The following is a 15,088-nucleotide window of genomic DNA, read 5'->3' on the forward strand; positions in this document are numbered from 1 at the left end:
ATTGATTTATTAAGGTCCTATCGAATAAAGTTGAGCTTTTTCTTGATAAATGAGATGTCCTCAATCGATGTCATTTGAAAAGTTGACATGATAGATTCATATTTCATGAAATATAACAAAGTGTCGGTTACATTGACCTCATGAATTGTCAAATTCATAATCTTAGACTAGTCCAATTTTCGGGTTTTTTATGGATCAAAGTTTATAATTCTTTGTGTATTTTTGTTATTTTCCTATTGATGCAAATTGTATAAATCAGCTGTAGTGGAAATGTATCATAGATAAAGACTTCTAAATACCTTACATGTAACTTTTGTGGTTTTTAAGTTAGTACAATTTCATACATAGTAATAGAAATAAAATTACTATTAGAATGTGAGAAAATACGCTAAAAGTTAATAATATGATATGTGAAAATAAAATGATGTAAGAATGTAAATCAGATTGATTATTTAATCCTACGCTTTCCAGAGTATTTTGCCAGGTTTATCTCTGGTTTTAGTGCGGGGAGCCATGGACTCACGGTTTAAGAGTCCATGGTTGTGGGCCATAGACGTTTCTGTTTTAGAGTCTATGGTTGGACCATGGGCGTATTAACTCTCGTTTATAGTTTATACGCCTATGGTGGTTGGACTAGTTGTTTTTGAAAGTCCACGTGTTTGAGGAGCTTACGTTATAATTCCTCGAGCACAAACCTGGCATTTTGTATAATTGTTGTATGAGAATAAATATGATTTTGAAATTTGTCATTCGTTTCAACAAGTGTTACTAAAACGAAGCACTACTAAAAACGAAAACTATATGCACCCGAGAAAACCGACCAGGCAATTTACGTTTCCGGCAGAGGTGGTACACAGCGCCCCAAGTGATGATTTCTTTGGACTTCTTTTTAGTCATGCATAGTTCTTATACCCCAAAGTGCATAGGTCTTCGTTTTAGTAGCGCATAGTTTTTAGTAACACCTCTATTTCACTGCCCTGCTATAAAATTAACTGCTTTTCACGGCCGGCCCGTGAATCATTTTCACGAACCCAGGGCCACCTTCGGTCATTTGAGTTAGTCGACTATAGTCTAAACTAAACGAAACCGAATGTCCATTAGTCGGAACTATATTCCGGAAATAGTTCGAAAATAAAGCGCATTCGGTTATTAGTTTCGACCACTAGTCGACTAGATACGGAAACCGAATTTGCCCCGCAGTATTGGACCGGCAACCAGTCTATCCCGAAGGTAGAGACCGGCAACCAGTCTAAACGTGAAATTTTACCGTGAGGTGCTGCCACCATATTGAGAACGGTTGGCTTCTGAACTTAAGGTAAACAATATTGACAGTTCTTCGAAGTTCGATCGTTTTTTGCTAAAAAAGTGGCTCATGTGTTGTTATGAAGTAGCCTGTCGCCTGCTGGTAATCCATTACTTGTATTCATTTCCAAACTGCATTTATTTCTGTGACTCTGCTGAGGGAGCTTATTGCTGACTGAAAATTATAGGCCAAAATTATATTATGACTTGTCTTAGCAGGCCTGAATTCAGTTGATTGTTTTGACTTGATTCAGCAGATTGAGATTGAGATTGATCTTATTCAAAGTTTTGATATTGCACCTAACTGTTATGAATTCATTTGATAAATTCTTAATTTCAGTAGGCCTACCGGAACAAGAGCATTGTTACAGTGTAAATTCCAGCTTAACGTTTTATGTATAGGCCCATTTCTTCTTTTAGTGTTCAACGAAGCGGTTCCTGAACTTCGCTGAAAAAGCTGAATCACTGAAACGCTGAAACGCTGAAATAAAAACGCTGAAATTTCAGGGAATTTCCGAAAAACGCCGAAATTTCAGGGAATTCCCGAAAAACGCTGAAATCGTGCTAGGTACCAACAATACACGTTTTGAAATATTTTCCGGGCCGGTGTCCGCTGCCGAGTCCTGAACCGTGTTTTAGTCTCTACCTTCGGTTACAGAGACATGCATGGACAGTATGTGTGGAGTATATTTCTAGAGGGCCACTTGTTGGACAAATTAATTCGCTTGAAATCCGGATTTTTAATGCATACAGGCAGCATAATTAGGAAAACCCATTCACAAACCGTGCAAGCCAACTTAAACACTATGCTCAATATTCCCTGCAAGACGCAAAATATCTTATTTGAACGTTCTTGTATAAAACATGCAGCAACTTTTCTTTTGTCAACACGTTGATGGGCGACGGACTATGTCACTATGGTATTCTCTGAAGGAGGTAAATTAAATTTGACAGCTAGTTATATAAATGATGCAGCTTTTGGACAAAAGGGATCTAACTAAATTTCTTTTTAATTCACTGTGGAATGGAATGGAATGGATTGACGCCAATGGCATGCAGTAGGCCCCTACGTATGGGTCATACTGATTAGCGTCAACCAATTAATCTAAATCGGGCTAACCATTCAACAACTGTGAATAATTTATTTGCTGTGGCATGATAATAATTAGTTTTTTTGAAGAAATGACATACCAACTGTTAGAAAAATGTACCGATTCTTAATTTTAGACTACTACTGAATCTATAAAAGGAGGAGTCATAGACAGAGTTGATTTGCTTAGCTGGTGACACTTCTTGTCAAGTACATCATCTCAAGTACTGGGTGTTTTGTAAGTTTAATTTCAGTATTTATTTACTAAGTGCTGTTCTCTCGGACCTCAGTGCTTTCAAACTAGGCCCACCCCATAGGCTATATAGTCCAGGGTGCATTAGCCACTATTCTTTTATATCCGACTAAAATGCACCTTTTTCTATTTTTAGATTCAGGCTTAGAATGTGCAAATTTTTTGAGATACTGAGAAATCAGATGGCACCAGTAAACTTCAACTGCGAAATTTGCAGCAGGATAGCTGAACGACACAATTTTTAAAAATAAAATGGCTATTCGAATGCTATTTCAATAATAACTTGATTCAACCTGAGAGAAATAAGTCAATTGCGGATGTACAGTACACCCACTTTTCTTCCCTGTTTCCTGGTACCAAATTTTTAGTCTTAAGCTAAGCGATATTCTAAGGTATACTAGTGGATTTCATTAGAATATGAAGCAATGGAACCAGAATTCTAGCCAGAGTTAAGCGAACTATTGATTCTGATATAATGTAAGAACTGATTTCCTTTGTATACTCTTGCAGAATGTGTTATGTTTTATTTCAAGCTGTTAAATAATATAGTTAGACAAATGTCCAATTATTGGATCTTTCTTGTTGACTCGTTTAATTTTGTGAGTTAAGAGTTCCAGTCAATCCACAATGTGCAGTGCCTAGCCTTCATCTACACTAAAGCCAAGCCTGTGTATGGGAAAAAAATATCGTTCGACTCCTATAGGCCAGACACATCAAAGCATGCAATACATTGCAGATAGTAGTCTCCGGCTAGTCGAAAGAGAAAGTGAACCACCTACCCGGGAACAGAGACACTTAAAGATTCCTTCCTCCTTGTAGAAATTGTAGAAATATGGCACCCAATTGTAGCAATGCTAAGTACAGTATACTATGACGGTTGAACCTTTCTTAACGAATTTCAATGACACCGAAAATAGAATCAAAATAATCATTAGTTCCATGCTAGCACTTAATTTGGGTTATCAGGTTCAGCCTAACTGTACTTTCATTCAGCTACTACTTGTATGAGACTTGGCAATGATAAGTTGCAAGAAATCACCAAACATAAGAAAAAATATTGTGAATTAATATTACTGTGATTAAGAATTTATTCAAATGAAGTGATAACTTCATTGTTAGATCGTACCGGTATATGCACATAAAACTATGGCAAAAAACACATCTAACAATCCACGCAATCCGCAATCGATCAAGTCAATCATGACGACGACCTTAAGGCATGTCTCTGTAACCGAAGGTAGAGCATAAAACACGGTTCAGGACTCGTCAGCGGACACCGGCCCGGAAAAAATTTCAAAACGTGTATTGTCGGTACCTAGCACGATTTCAGCGTTTTTCGGGAATTCCCTGAAATTTCGGCGTTTTTCGGAAATTCCCTGAAATTTCAGCGTTTTTATTTCAGCGTTTCAGCTTTTCAGTGTTTCAGCTTTTTCAGCGAAGTTCAGGAACCGTCAACGAAGTCATTGATAGAATAAGATGGGAAGCAATCAGAGTCAAAGCACGATTCAACATCAAGAACAAGAAAATGCAGATGACATCGAGCGAGGAATTACTGCAATGAAACATCCGCAACACGAGAAACTACAGAAACACGATGAATTACAACGTTTAGCTCACATTTATACAACAAGAAACTATCTACATAAACATAGAAACAATGTGTTAGACTATGACAGAATTGAATGCACCAAAGTAAGTCAAGTTGTTTCAGTGAGTTTCAGGGGAATCCAGTCCGGTATTCAGACTGCACTGTCTCACACAATCATTTATAACACCTAGGCCTACTGGTAACGGGAACTTCTTCAATCTAACAACTTAAGACCAGTTTGAGCTCATTTTAGTTCTATAGGTAATTGTCAAATGATCATAGGGACTTCAGTGACCACTGTGACCATCAACCATGGTATTCATTGGACCCATATACTATCAGTTGTGACAAGTCCCTGCAACCCCTCAGCCTGGACACTTTGTTTTAAGGAGTGAATTAGTCAATTAAAGTGTACCAGGGCTACAGATTGATATCTGTATTGTGGAGAGCTGTAGAAACTCATTTAATGTCAGTTTCTGGGGAACATCATAATCTGCACTTTATCCTCTTTAGTATCTGATCCTATTTGTCCACTTTAGTCTTGCTGTAAGTCCTCTCTAGTATCTGATATTTTTCTCCAGTATCTGCTGTTTGTCCCTTTAGTACATCTAATCCTATTTGTCCTGATCTTCACGAACGTAAATGTTTCATTTCAACAGGAGAACATGATTTTGGTGAAGCAGATTTTTAAACAGTTGGATCCGACGGTGATGAAATGTACGAATATCGAAGGTGATTTACTGCTTAGTATGAAATACGACACGAGTCGTGAAACATTGATGATTAAAGTCATCAGAGCTCGTGATTTAACTCCGAGACAAATCAGAGGAGCCACTGCTGATCCTTATGTTAAGGTATTTCAGATCACAATCCACTTGATTCAGTTGCAAGGCTTAAATTGAAGCCCAGGGGTCAGTTGCACAGTCGTGACTTAAGTGCAAAAGTTAAATCTAAGACTGGTCTTGAGTTATTAGATTGGCTATAGAACTAAGTCGGTCTTACACTGGTCTTAAGTTGTTAGATTGGCTATAGAACTAAGTCGGTCTTACACTGGTCTTAAGTTGTTAGATTGGCTATAGAACTAAGTCGGTCTTAAGTCTAAGCCCTGACTATGGAACCGGCTCCTGTTCTGTAGCCAATCAAACAACTTATAAGCTCATTTTGGTTCTATAGCCAATCTAATTACTTAAGACCAGTCTAAGCTCATTTTGATTCTATAACCAATCTAACAAATTAGCCTAAGACCAGTGTGAAAATTTAAGACCGTTTTTGTATCTGATTTGTTACTGCGAATGAATTTCATTTAAGAAACTGAAAGATTTTAATTATTGACTAATAATTTGTTTTTTAGTTGAAGCTGTTTCCCGACCATCATAGCCAGGGAATCAAAGAGACACGCGTAACTAAGAGAACTTTAAACCCGGTCTACCACGAGATATTCAGCTTCGATCTCCCGAAAGACGTCGTCTCAACTACAAAGCTCGCCGTTCAAATTTGGGATCACGATATTTTGAGTAACGACGATTTCATCGGCGAAAGTTTGATCGAATTGAAGAATTATGATTTCCAGTTGCAGCCGATCACAACAGCGTGGTTTCCTTTACAGAATGAGGTAGGCTTAATCGACGAACCTAGCTGTCTGTCTCTATTGTCCTCTCTTCGATGGGGTCCCAGGCATTCCATCCTCTGGATGCTGGGTCTGGATGCAACCACATTTCTATGGAGTGAAACTTGTTGCAATTTGAACATCTATCATATTTATGTCTTATTACACTAAAAACATTGAATTGAAAATAAAAATTTGGAATCAAAAATAGTTAAAACGGTAATTTCAAAAATTGTATCATGTATAGACATAGTTGTATAGTGCAGTTGTTATCTTTAGAACTGCGTTATAACATAAAATGAATTATGATTTTATATGATGATTCGATGTGTGTCTATTTCAGACTGATTTATCTATAACTGGGACGTTGAATATTGCTTTAGGATATCGTTTCCCTCAGACTCTGCTCGTTACGGTAATCAGCGGCCATCAACTAGCGCCGCGAGATATAAATAATTCAGCCGATCCGTTCGTAAAAATCATGATTCCCGGTATTTCAACTATACATCAAACACAGGTATAGAATTAGAAATAGAATACCATGTTTTGATCGGATCACACTGGACTGTTGTTAAATAATCTTTATATTCTTCAGGTGAAAAAGAACACTTTAAATCCAGTTTGGAATGAGACATTTGAATTTACAGTTCCATTTGAGGAATTCCCATACAGGTTTGTATGCACCAGTACTGTAGATTATCATTTTTTTAATTCCATGACCCAATTCATCGGTTGTGAATTCAATTTGTTTCTTATACATAGATATAATCCTACAACATTATCTGAACTCATAGTTGTGGAGCCATAATTCTTCCATTGAGCTTTATCAGTTTATTTTGATAGATACATTGTTTTCATTGATAGATACATTGTTTTCAACACCGTTGATCATGATACCATTGGTGACAACGACAGTATGGGACAAATTATAATCGACCTCGGCAACCTTGACCCTGATATTGGTTACTATGGAGACTTTGAATTAGCCGATTTGGTTCGTATTTTTCCTTGTATTTCATGAGTTTGATATTTCACCTTTTGGACGTTGGTCTTCAATAAATTACAGAAAAACTACGAACTTTTCGTTTCAGAAAAATACGGACAGATTAAGATCGAAATGGTCACAAAAAGCTATTGCTCAGGAGTTCAAGGAGGCATTGGTCGCGCATTCACAATTTACTATGCCTGATCTACTGTTTAAACGACATACAGGAAATAAAGTAAGTTTTGAAAAGAGATACTGTTAACTTCATGACAACAGGACCCGGTTTGACAGATATAAGATTTGGCTCATAATCAACTCAATGAATATAAACTCAGGACTCAAGAGTTTATTCACAACTATGGAACTGGATCCTGTTGTCTTCAGATAAGCCCTGGTTGTAAGGACAACAGGAATCTGATAGAGCACTGCATCTACCCATAGTATTTCATGATCTAATGATATTTTCAGGTGGTTTCATTGACATGTCGTAAAGCTGGAGCTTCAACTCGCATGAAACTGCTGGACGGTATACCAATTAGATAAACACTCATACTACGAGTAAGAGAGGAGCTCCTGCTGCTGTTAAACTGCTGTCATATTAAATCTGTAATGTGAAAACTGATTTTATCATAAATCTGACCTGATGGATCTACTAGGCATTAGTAGCAAGTTTTTGTTTTCGATAGAATCAAATTTACCTTCAAACAGCTTACCGGTTATATTGATTCACAGCATACTACATGTATGATATTTAGTTTAGTACAATCCGTCCATTGAAATGTATTATTTTGTTGAAAGGGACTCTGGCAATATATCCTGGCTGGTCCAGGTGTAACTGTGTCATTGCAATCATTGAATAAATCAAAATCTATCTTATAGCTTTAAATCAATATTGATTATGTACACATCTGATAGATTTGTAGTTTTTTATGGGAACTTTGTTTCTAGTTTTCGCACAGAAATATATACTGGTATATACATGTATTTATTGATTGATTTGCTTAGAAATAAATAAGACAATCACCTAAAATCTGTTTTTGTTTTAAATTTGTCGTTGACATCAGCGGAATTCTGGATGATGCATTGCAGTATAAACTGTATGGTTCTGACGCTAATGAAGAGGATGTATCTAGTTATTACATACAGAACATAACGATATTTTCACCATTATTGGAATTTTGCTGATCTGATTGCAAATCTTTTCAATGGTTCCTGATCCTTGATACTGATACTGTTTCTGAGTAAACCTGTTGGGGAAGTGGTAGGCCATCACTTGACAAATACATCTGAAATGCTACAGGGGATTTAGATGAGCATTGTCGTCAAATAGCGATGGATAAACAATCAATGTATGAAAATTGCAAACCATTATATAACTAGCCTTCTAAGAATATGTGTTAACTATAAGATGCAAACAGAAGGCTCAGATTAGATTCTGGTACTTGGCATTGTGAGGTAGAGGCCACTATCTAGATAAACAGATAAGATCTTAAGAAATAATTATTATCAAGGCTTATTCCACAATGAAGCTTATCACGTGATCAAATTGATTATGAAATAATTGACAATGTTATGGAGAGCACAAACTTTCAAACAATTACCCATTGGTCGTGTTACTACCTACCACACAGGGCTTGAATCCTGTAGGTTTCAAATCCTGGCTCCTTTTTGGCTACAAAAATCTATTACTTCGTTAGTTTTTCATCATAACAATACCAACTATTTCATAATCAACCATTGATATTCAGCTGCATTCAAGCTGTATTCATCCAGACTAATTCATAACTCAAATAAGAGTACTAACCTCACATCAATTACATATACATGATTTTATTTCAACTAAAGCCAGCATCAAATAAATTTTACATGCCATTAAATGGTCAAAGGCAAAGCTTTACTGAAAATAATAATTTCATACCTACAATTAGCTCTAAATTAGAAAGAAACTATACAAGATTTTACACAAAATAATTTGTGCAGATTTGATTTAAAAAAATACATCGCTTAAAAGCCAGTAAATTGCATTTGGAAAAACTTGAAAGTGGGCGGGATAGAAATACTGCGATATATAAAGAGATTTAAGAGAAATATCACTAATACAATCGTAAATAAATCATCACAAATTTGTTTAAAACAATAGTTGAATTATCAATATTACAATCTATATCTATGTATATAATAATCAATAATACAATCGATATATCTACAATGTTTAAATTGTTTCGTCATTTTAAGGAAAATTCATCCATGTGTTATACATCACAAGTGTGTTTCATTCGACTAACAATTGATCACATTTAAAGCATATTAAAATCATTATGCATAAAAGTCTCTAACCGAGCGATTGTCTGCATTAAAGTATATTCATTTTTAATCATCCAGAGAATATGGAACTCCCATGTTGTGTAGGTGGTCAGTAATCATTTAGCACAGTTTCCTAAATCATCGATCTTTTCACTGGGAAAGCTGACAAAATTCTCTAGTTCTCAGTCAGACGGCAGTCGACATAATGTGTAACTTTCCACTCGTTGAGTTCGTATCATCCTGAAAATCAAATAAAAACAACTCATGTCGATTGAGGTGTTCGAGATGATGTAATATTTGGTTAAATTCCTTGGTTAAACAATAACTAATGAAACCTTTAAGAAATCAATGAACTTATGTTAAAACGTGATTTTAACACCATGCATTGAACATCACCTTCATACAACGATATAAACTATCATACACCTATGAACAGAACCCACAGATGATGATTTAACAGTTTATTCTGATAGTTTCAAAGTTTTGGCTAAACTTTATCATCAGAGAAATGAAAATCGTTTGTTTTTCTGATGAAGTTTAGATAAAATTGTCAGAAAATAAATCGGCAATCATCACCTGCAGGTTTATTAACCCTGAAATACTGAGATCAGTACCAGTCATCCTATTCGAATTTTTTCTCGGAACAGAACTGAGGAGGTGCAGCCACCAATGAGAATACTAATTAAGATAAATATCAGTAAATTACATACCGACTACGAACGAAAAAATAATCTCTTCGCTCGTAAACGCTAAACAGTCGAAAATAACATTTTATCTATCAACAGATTTATCAAATTCGAGTTTCAGGCGCGAAATTGAATTACTCACCTTTGCTTTCATTATGCTGTGTTTAGTTTTAAAATCGACAGAATTCGAAGTATTCTAAAATTATAAACATTCATTATAGAAAATAAAGAGAGAAGGGAAGCATAAGTCTAGTATACCGGTAACCGGTAAAAACTTACCGCGTTTTTATCCTTTGGAGGAGGTAAATTCTCCTGATTCTGTGTTGGTTTCTGTCTCGGAGTACGTTTTGAAAATGGCTTCTTGAAAACATCTTTGTCCTAGTAAAAAATTACAACCGTAATACAAAGGTACAATATCAAAAAATACATAAATGTATCATTTATTTTTTACGATAATCATCAAAGCTTAGGTTTTGAGTTTCGAGGAAAATGAATTTACCTTCTGCGAGTTGAGAGAAATGTTGTGCCAAGATTTAGAAAGTACATCTTTTTTGTCCGCCACTGATTCATATTTCTTCACCTGAAAATGAGCGTGGGACCAGTAAATTTCAAACTCACATTGATAAAGTACAGTGACTATAATATTTACAGCAGTCTTTACACTACTGAGTAAGGCTGTGTCTTTACAGAGTAGAATAGTACAGGTCAGCAGTAAGAATTTACCTTTTTAGCTTGAGGTTTTTTAATAACAGTGTTTGTATCTTTCAGGACACTGAGCTGATCCCATTCATAATCTACGTGGAGAGGTTCATCTTCACATGAGAACAAATTCCCGATTCCATCTGAAACGACAATAAATTCAATAAACGAGATATTTGCATGGACTTTTTATCCTGGCTTTGTGGATAGGTTGTTTGACCCAAACCAGTGAAACTAGCTCAAGATCAGCGGTTACAGACAGTTCTGAGAATCATCAACGGAATAAAGGAACTTAATCGGAAGAATAAGAAGAACATGATCGAGGGCCAGTTGCTCAAAGGTTGGTTAAGAATAACCAGCAGATAAAAACTATAGTTACAATGAACTTTTAATGATCACTACGTCAACTATCCACTAGTTAGCTCAAACTAACTTTTGAGCAATTGCAGCACCTCATTACTTTATTCAAGATAAGAATGTTCTCAACTTACGAGGAATAGAAGAAGTTTGATCTAGATGTGACGATGTTAAAGGACCGTGCGATATATCTTTATTGTTGTTGATATAATTATCTGATTGCGAGATTATCGAATACGGACTTGTGAGTCGAATATCTGAAACACTAATAAAAACAACATCAATGCATAAAATTTCATGTTTGGGGTCGAGGGGATGAAGATGACCCATTATTATACACAGGGTCCAAAAAGATCACAGTCATTCCTGGATATAAGTGTCTGCATCACTTTCAAATACCAATTACTGTAGACTCCTCCTAAATCGATACTGTTTATCTCAGTAAACCATTAATTCAGTGGTTTTCTAAGCAAATTCTTATCCTTCACAATACTAAACTCAGTGTTTAATTTTGCAACCCTCTTATTGGGTAAAAACAAATCACAACTCTACCGACCTAGGCTTAGTCTACTGTCCAATTATAAACTAGATAAACATTTCAAATTGCATATCTCCCAAAATTGAAAGAGTTGTAAAGGAATTTCAGGCATTTTGCTCAAATAAAAGGAATTTCAAGCATGTTTAAAAGTATTCTCCATTTAGAAGGAGTTTTTTAGGAATCAAGTCGCAAGGACCGTGTTCTATACTAACCCGGAAATGTGTAAATCAGATTTGTAACTTCTATCAGGCTGAACACTCATGTAAGACGTCATCGAAAGATTTCTTCTGTCAGACGAACGTGAAATATTCATCGAATTCACAGACATATTGTCCATATCTGAAATATCGGAGAGAAATTTACCATTAATCGTAAGTAAGTTTAAATCTGAACTAGACGCAGTACATAATACGCCGTGTATATATCGACTTCATTTACCTATAACACACCACGAGTGACCTATATCATTAGTATCGCATGCACGAAGAATCTCGGTAGACCCGGGCGCCATTTTAAAACATGCAGATCGTATTGAACTCGATCGATTTAAACCGTACATGTATTTAGTGTTTAATGATATAATACGTTTTTCAAGCGCAGCTTTCTCTTGAACTGTAAGCAACAATACAATGAGTAATAATACATAGAACTAACTAATCATAAACATACAATCCCAGCACCTGAGCGCAGTACCACAATCATAGCTTAGATTTATAAACCAGCCTCAAACCAACAATAGTTCTACAGACTTCAGAGGAACCTTGTTACAACAACCTCAGATGTAATTATTTACTGGGATTACAAACCTATAGAATTTAGTCCCAAAAAGGACAATCTCATTAATTTCATACCAGAGATAACAAACTCTCGGTTAAAACAAACAGATTTTCTGGTCTCCTGAAGTTCGTTGTAACGAGGTTTCACTCATAGCTAATCACACAACATTAAGACCTCTAAGTCATAACTATATAACTAGTACCTGATCTAAAACAGTGTTACAACATTTCATACCTGTTTTTTCAAAGTTGTGTTGCTCCTCTTTCAATCGTTGTTTCAGTAATTTATTTTCACATTCGTGTTTTTCGAACAGCCGTCGTTCGTCCGCTCGTAGTTCCTGCGAACGACGTAACTCACACTGAACTCGCGCCAGCTCTATTCGACAACTCGCCAATATTTCTTTCATATCACGTTTTTCTTTATTCAGACTCTCAACTAATTCCTGTGAGTTAAAACATTGTGGGTTGAAACATTATACATCTCCCAATTCACTGTCTCTTGACCCTTTCAATGTGTCTACATGACACTGCCGTGTATAAATCGGTGATTAACTTTGCCAGTACACTGCATCGCAGTGTATTGATGAATTTGAGTAATTAGTTTTAATCTCTATTAAAAGATGACAGCACCAGTCAAACAGTGAAAACGATACACTGCACCATAGTGTAGACACACTTTTGTGGTATGCCTGTTATACAACTTTCAAAAATTTCTCATTTTGTAACATTTTACATTAGTTTTAATCTCTATTAAAAGATGACAGCACCAGTCAAACAGTGAAAACGATACACTGCACCATAGTGTAGACACACTTTTGTGGTATGCCTGTTATACAACTTTCAAAAATTTCTCATTTTGTAACATTTTACATTAGTTTTAATCTCTATTAAAAGATGACAGCACCAGTCAAACAGTGAAAATGATACACCGCACCATAGGATAGACACACTTTTGTGGTATGCCTGTTATACAACTATCAAACATTTCTCATTTTGTAACATTTTACAGAATTTACCTTCTCAGATTTTGCTTCCTCTTCAAGTGATTTAATTTGAAAGATCAAACCCTGACGCTCCTCTTCAAAGCTATTTTCTATTGTAGACCTCTCGGCTATGACTTTTTGAAGCTCAGTTTGTAAATTATTAAGCTGCACCGTCAGATTCTCAATCCTCGTCAAACTAAAACCATCTTTCTCTTCGAGAATTTTCAGTTTTTCGCATCTGGCATTTTCTTCCAACCTATTCGAAATCGCGATGTCCAATTCCTGACTGAGAATGGATATTTTCTGTTCAAACTCGTGTTTTAAAGCCGCGTGATGAGCGCCCTTCTCTAACTCAACTTTCAATTCAGTTTCCGCGTCGATGATCTTATCCATGAGATATTTCTCATCCACTTTCCACTCATCTTGTTTAACGAAGAATTGTTTTATTCGTTCGTCACGTTCGGCTATCGTTTGTTTTAAAGTGTTCACATTATGCCGATCTTCGACGTTGTAAATCTGATTTTGAGCCATTAATTCTTCGATGTCTTTATTCGCGACGAGAGCCTCGCGAAGTTTATCCTTCAACACTTCGATCTCTTTCACCATTTCGTCCCGTTCCGTTTCCAGATATCGAACATTCTCTAATTCGACGTTCAGTAAATCGTGAACCTCGTTCTCGCGATGACGCGCGTCGTTTAAAACCTCTTCGACATGTTTTAGTTTATTATTAAGATCAGTATTGTTAGAAAGCTCAGCTTCAAATCGGTTTCTACAAATCATCAATGACATATCAGCTCTCACCAACTGATCTACGTTTCTGTACAAATCGACTTCAAGCTTTTCCATTTTCACGTTTAAATCATCTTTAATTTCCATCTGTTTTTCAGTTCGAAGTTTACTCAAATGTTCCGCCAAAGCTTCGTCTAATTTCTGAGTTAAATCCAACTCTAAATCGACGACAGATTTCTCTCGTTGATTTGACTCATATTTTTTAATATCTCGCTGCAGATTTTCAACCGTCGATTCTAAAGAATAGACAGTTTTCTGTAGCTGATCGAGAGTTTTGTTTTTACCGCAAATGATCTCATGAAATTGACGCTCACGATTCCTCATTTCAAGCAGTAAAGTTTCATTTCTTTGTTGCAGTCTAGTGACATCAGCAGTAGGGGTATCCTGACAGAGTGCAACAGTATCGTTGGTATCCTGAGAGGTTGCAATGTCGGTCTGATCCTGACAGGGTGCAGCAGTATCCAGTGGTCGGGGAATTTGGGAGGACTGAAGTTGTTGTAGGTCTTCACAACAGTTCATTAGGCCTATTCCTTCCTGCTGCTGTGGATCTTCACACACTAACATAGACATTTTACTTCCATCGATTTCATTCTGCTTAATACAAATATCACTGTGATCATCTTCGTGACCTGAATCCATATTGAATTCTATCTTATTCCGCAGGAGTCTAAACCCTTGCCCTGTCTGTCAACACTAAACTATTAGGCCTGGGTGGGTTTGATTTTCTGTGATCTGCTGGTGTGTGTGGTCGTTTGTGCGTGGATAATTAATAAAAGACAGTATTGAAAGCACCGATTCCTACATGCTGAAAATAAAGTTCTTTTTCGTTGCACGCGTTGTTTTCCTCTGAAATCAGCAGTTCTATAGTTCAATCGCCGACTCAACGAACTAACAACATTATCAAAATCTTGTTTCATCAGTTTAAAGTTACCGGTGCCAATTCAATTCAATTTATTACTTCCGCGTATAGGCGCGCCATCTGTTACTACACAGAGCCAATACTCGCTTGCCAGGGTACAATTTTATACAAAAGACGGTTCATAGCCTTTTATCCCACTTGCCAGGGGAGTTTTCTACAAAATAGCTTTTTTTTCATGCTTTACTGCAGAGCACGAGCTCTATACTTTGTAAA

At 36.2% G+C, this 15,088-nt stretch overlaps 2 protein-coding genes and 1 long non-coding RNA gene across 3 annotated transcripts; 2 read left to right on the forward strand and 1 right to left on the reverse strand.

The window, feature by feature from the left end:
* Positions 1 to 1,320: 1,320 nt before the first annotated feature.
* LOC141902359 (uncharacterized) lies at positions 1,321 to 3,851 on the forward strand. The gene is made up of 3 exons (XR_012618892.1): positions 1,321 to 1,405; positions 1,723 to 2,630; positions 2,782 to 3,851. It is a non-coding gene; the product is annotated as an uncharacterized LOC141902359 (long non-coding RNA).
* Positions 3,852 to 3,958: 107 nt separating this feature from the next.
* LOC141901699 (synaptotagmin-1-like) lies at positions 3,959 to 7,818 on the forward strand. Its single transcript, XM_074789117.1, has 8 exons — positions 3,959 to 4,337; positions 4,893 to 5,087; positions 5,585 to 5,845; positions 6,183 to 6,356; positions 6,435 to 6,511; positions 6,704 to 6,833; positions 6,931 to 7,059; positions 7,293 to 7,818. Exons 1-8 carry the CDS (start codon positions 4,122 to 4,124, stop codon positions 7,365 to 7,367), a joined length of 1,257 nt encoding a protein of 418 aa, XP_074645218.1. The 5' UTR covers positions 3,959 to 4,121; the 3' UTR covers positions 7,368 to 7,818.
* A 1,235-nt stretch (positions 7,819 to 9,053) lies between these two features.
* On the reverse strand, positions 9,054 to 14,595 carry LOC141902257 (uncharacterized). Its single transcript, XM_074789903.1, has 11 exons — positions 13,201 to 14,595; positions 12,420 to 12,627; positions 11,847 to 12,020; positions 11,621 to 11,747; positions 11,005 to 11,135; positions 10,538 to 10,656; positions 10,314 to 10,394; positions 10,094 to 10,192; positions 9,957 to 10,010; positions 9,839 to 9,877; positions 9,054 to 9,368 (listed from the first exon to the last, which is right to left on the reverse strand). The coding sequence occupies exons 1-10, from the start codon at positions 14,593 to 14,595 to the stop codon at positions 9,842 to 9,844; spliced, it is 2,424 nt and encodes an 807-aa protein (XP_074646004.1). The 3' UTR covers positions 9,054 to 9,368; positions 9,839 to 9,841.
* Between the last annotated feature and the right edge of the window lie 493 nt (positions 14,596 to 15,088).

The sequence above is a fragment of the Tubulanus polymorphus genome, chromosome 3 (assembly GCF_964204645.1).
Source record: "Tubulanus polymorphus chromosome 3, tnTubPoly1.2, whole genome shotgun sequence".
NCBI lineage: Eukaryota > Metazoa > Nemertea > Palaeonemertea > Tubulaniformes > Tubulanidae > Tubulanus > Tubulanus polymorphus.

Bases quoted from the DNA above. Each gene is read 5' to 3' on its own strand.
- LOC141901699 (XM_074789117.1), top strand. From the start codon at position 4,122: ATGGGAAGCAATCAGAGTCAAAGCACGATTCAACATCAAGAACAAGAA. The intron at 6,512-6,703 runs GTTTGTATGCAC...TTTCATTGATAG, and splicing joins TTTGAGGAATTCCCATACAG to ATACATTGTTTTCAACACCG. The intron at 7,060-7,292 runs GTAAGTTTTGAA...TGATATTTTCAG, and splicing joins AACGACATACAGGAAATAAA to GTGGTTTCATTGACATGTCG.
- LOC141902257 (XM_074789903.1), bottom strand. From the start codon at position 14,595: ATGGATTCAGGTCACGAAGATGATCACAGTGATATTTGTATTAAGCAG. The intron at 10,395-10,537 runs GTAAATTCTTAC...GCTCATTTTCAG, and splicing joins AAAAACCTCAAGCTAAAAAG to GTGAAGAAATATGAATCAGT. The intron at 10,193-10,313 runs GTAAATTCATTT...ATTTTTTACTAG, and splicing joins TTTCTCTCAACTCGCAGAAG to GACAAAGATGTTTTCAAGAA.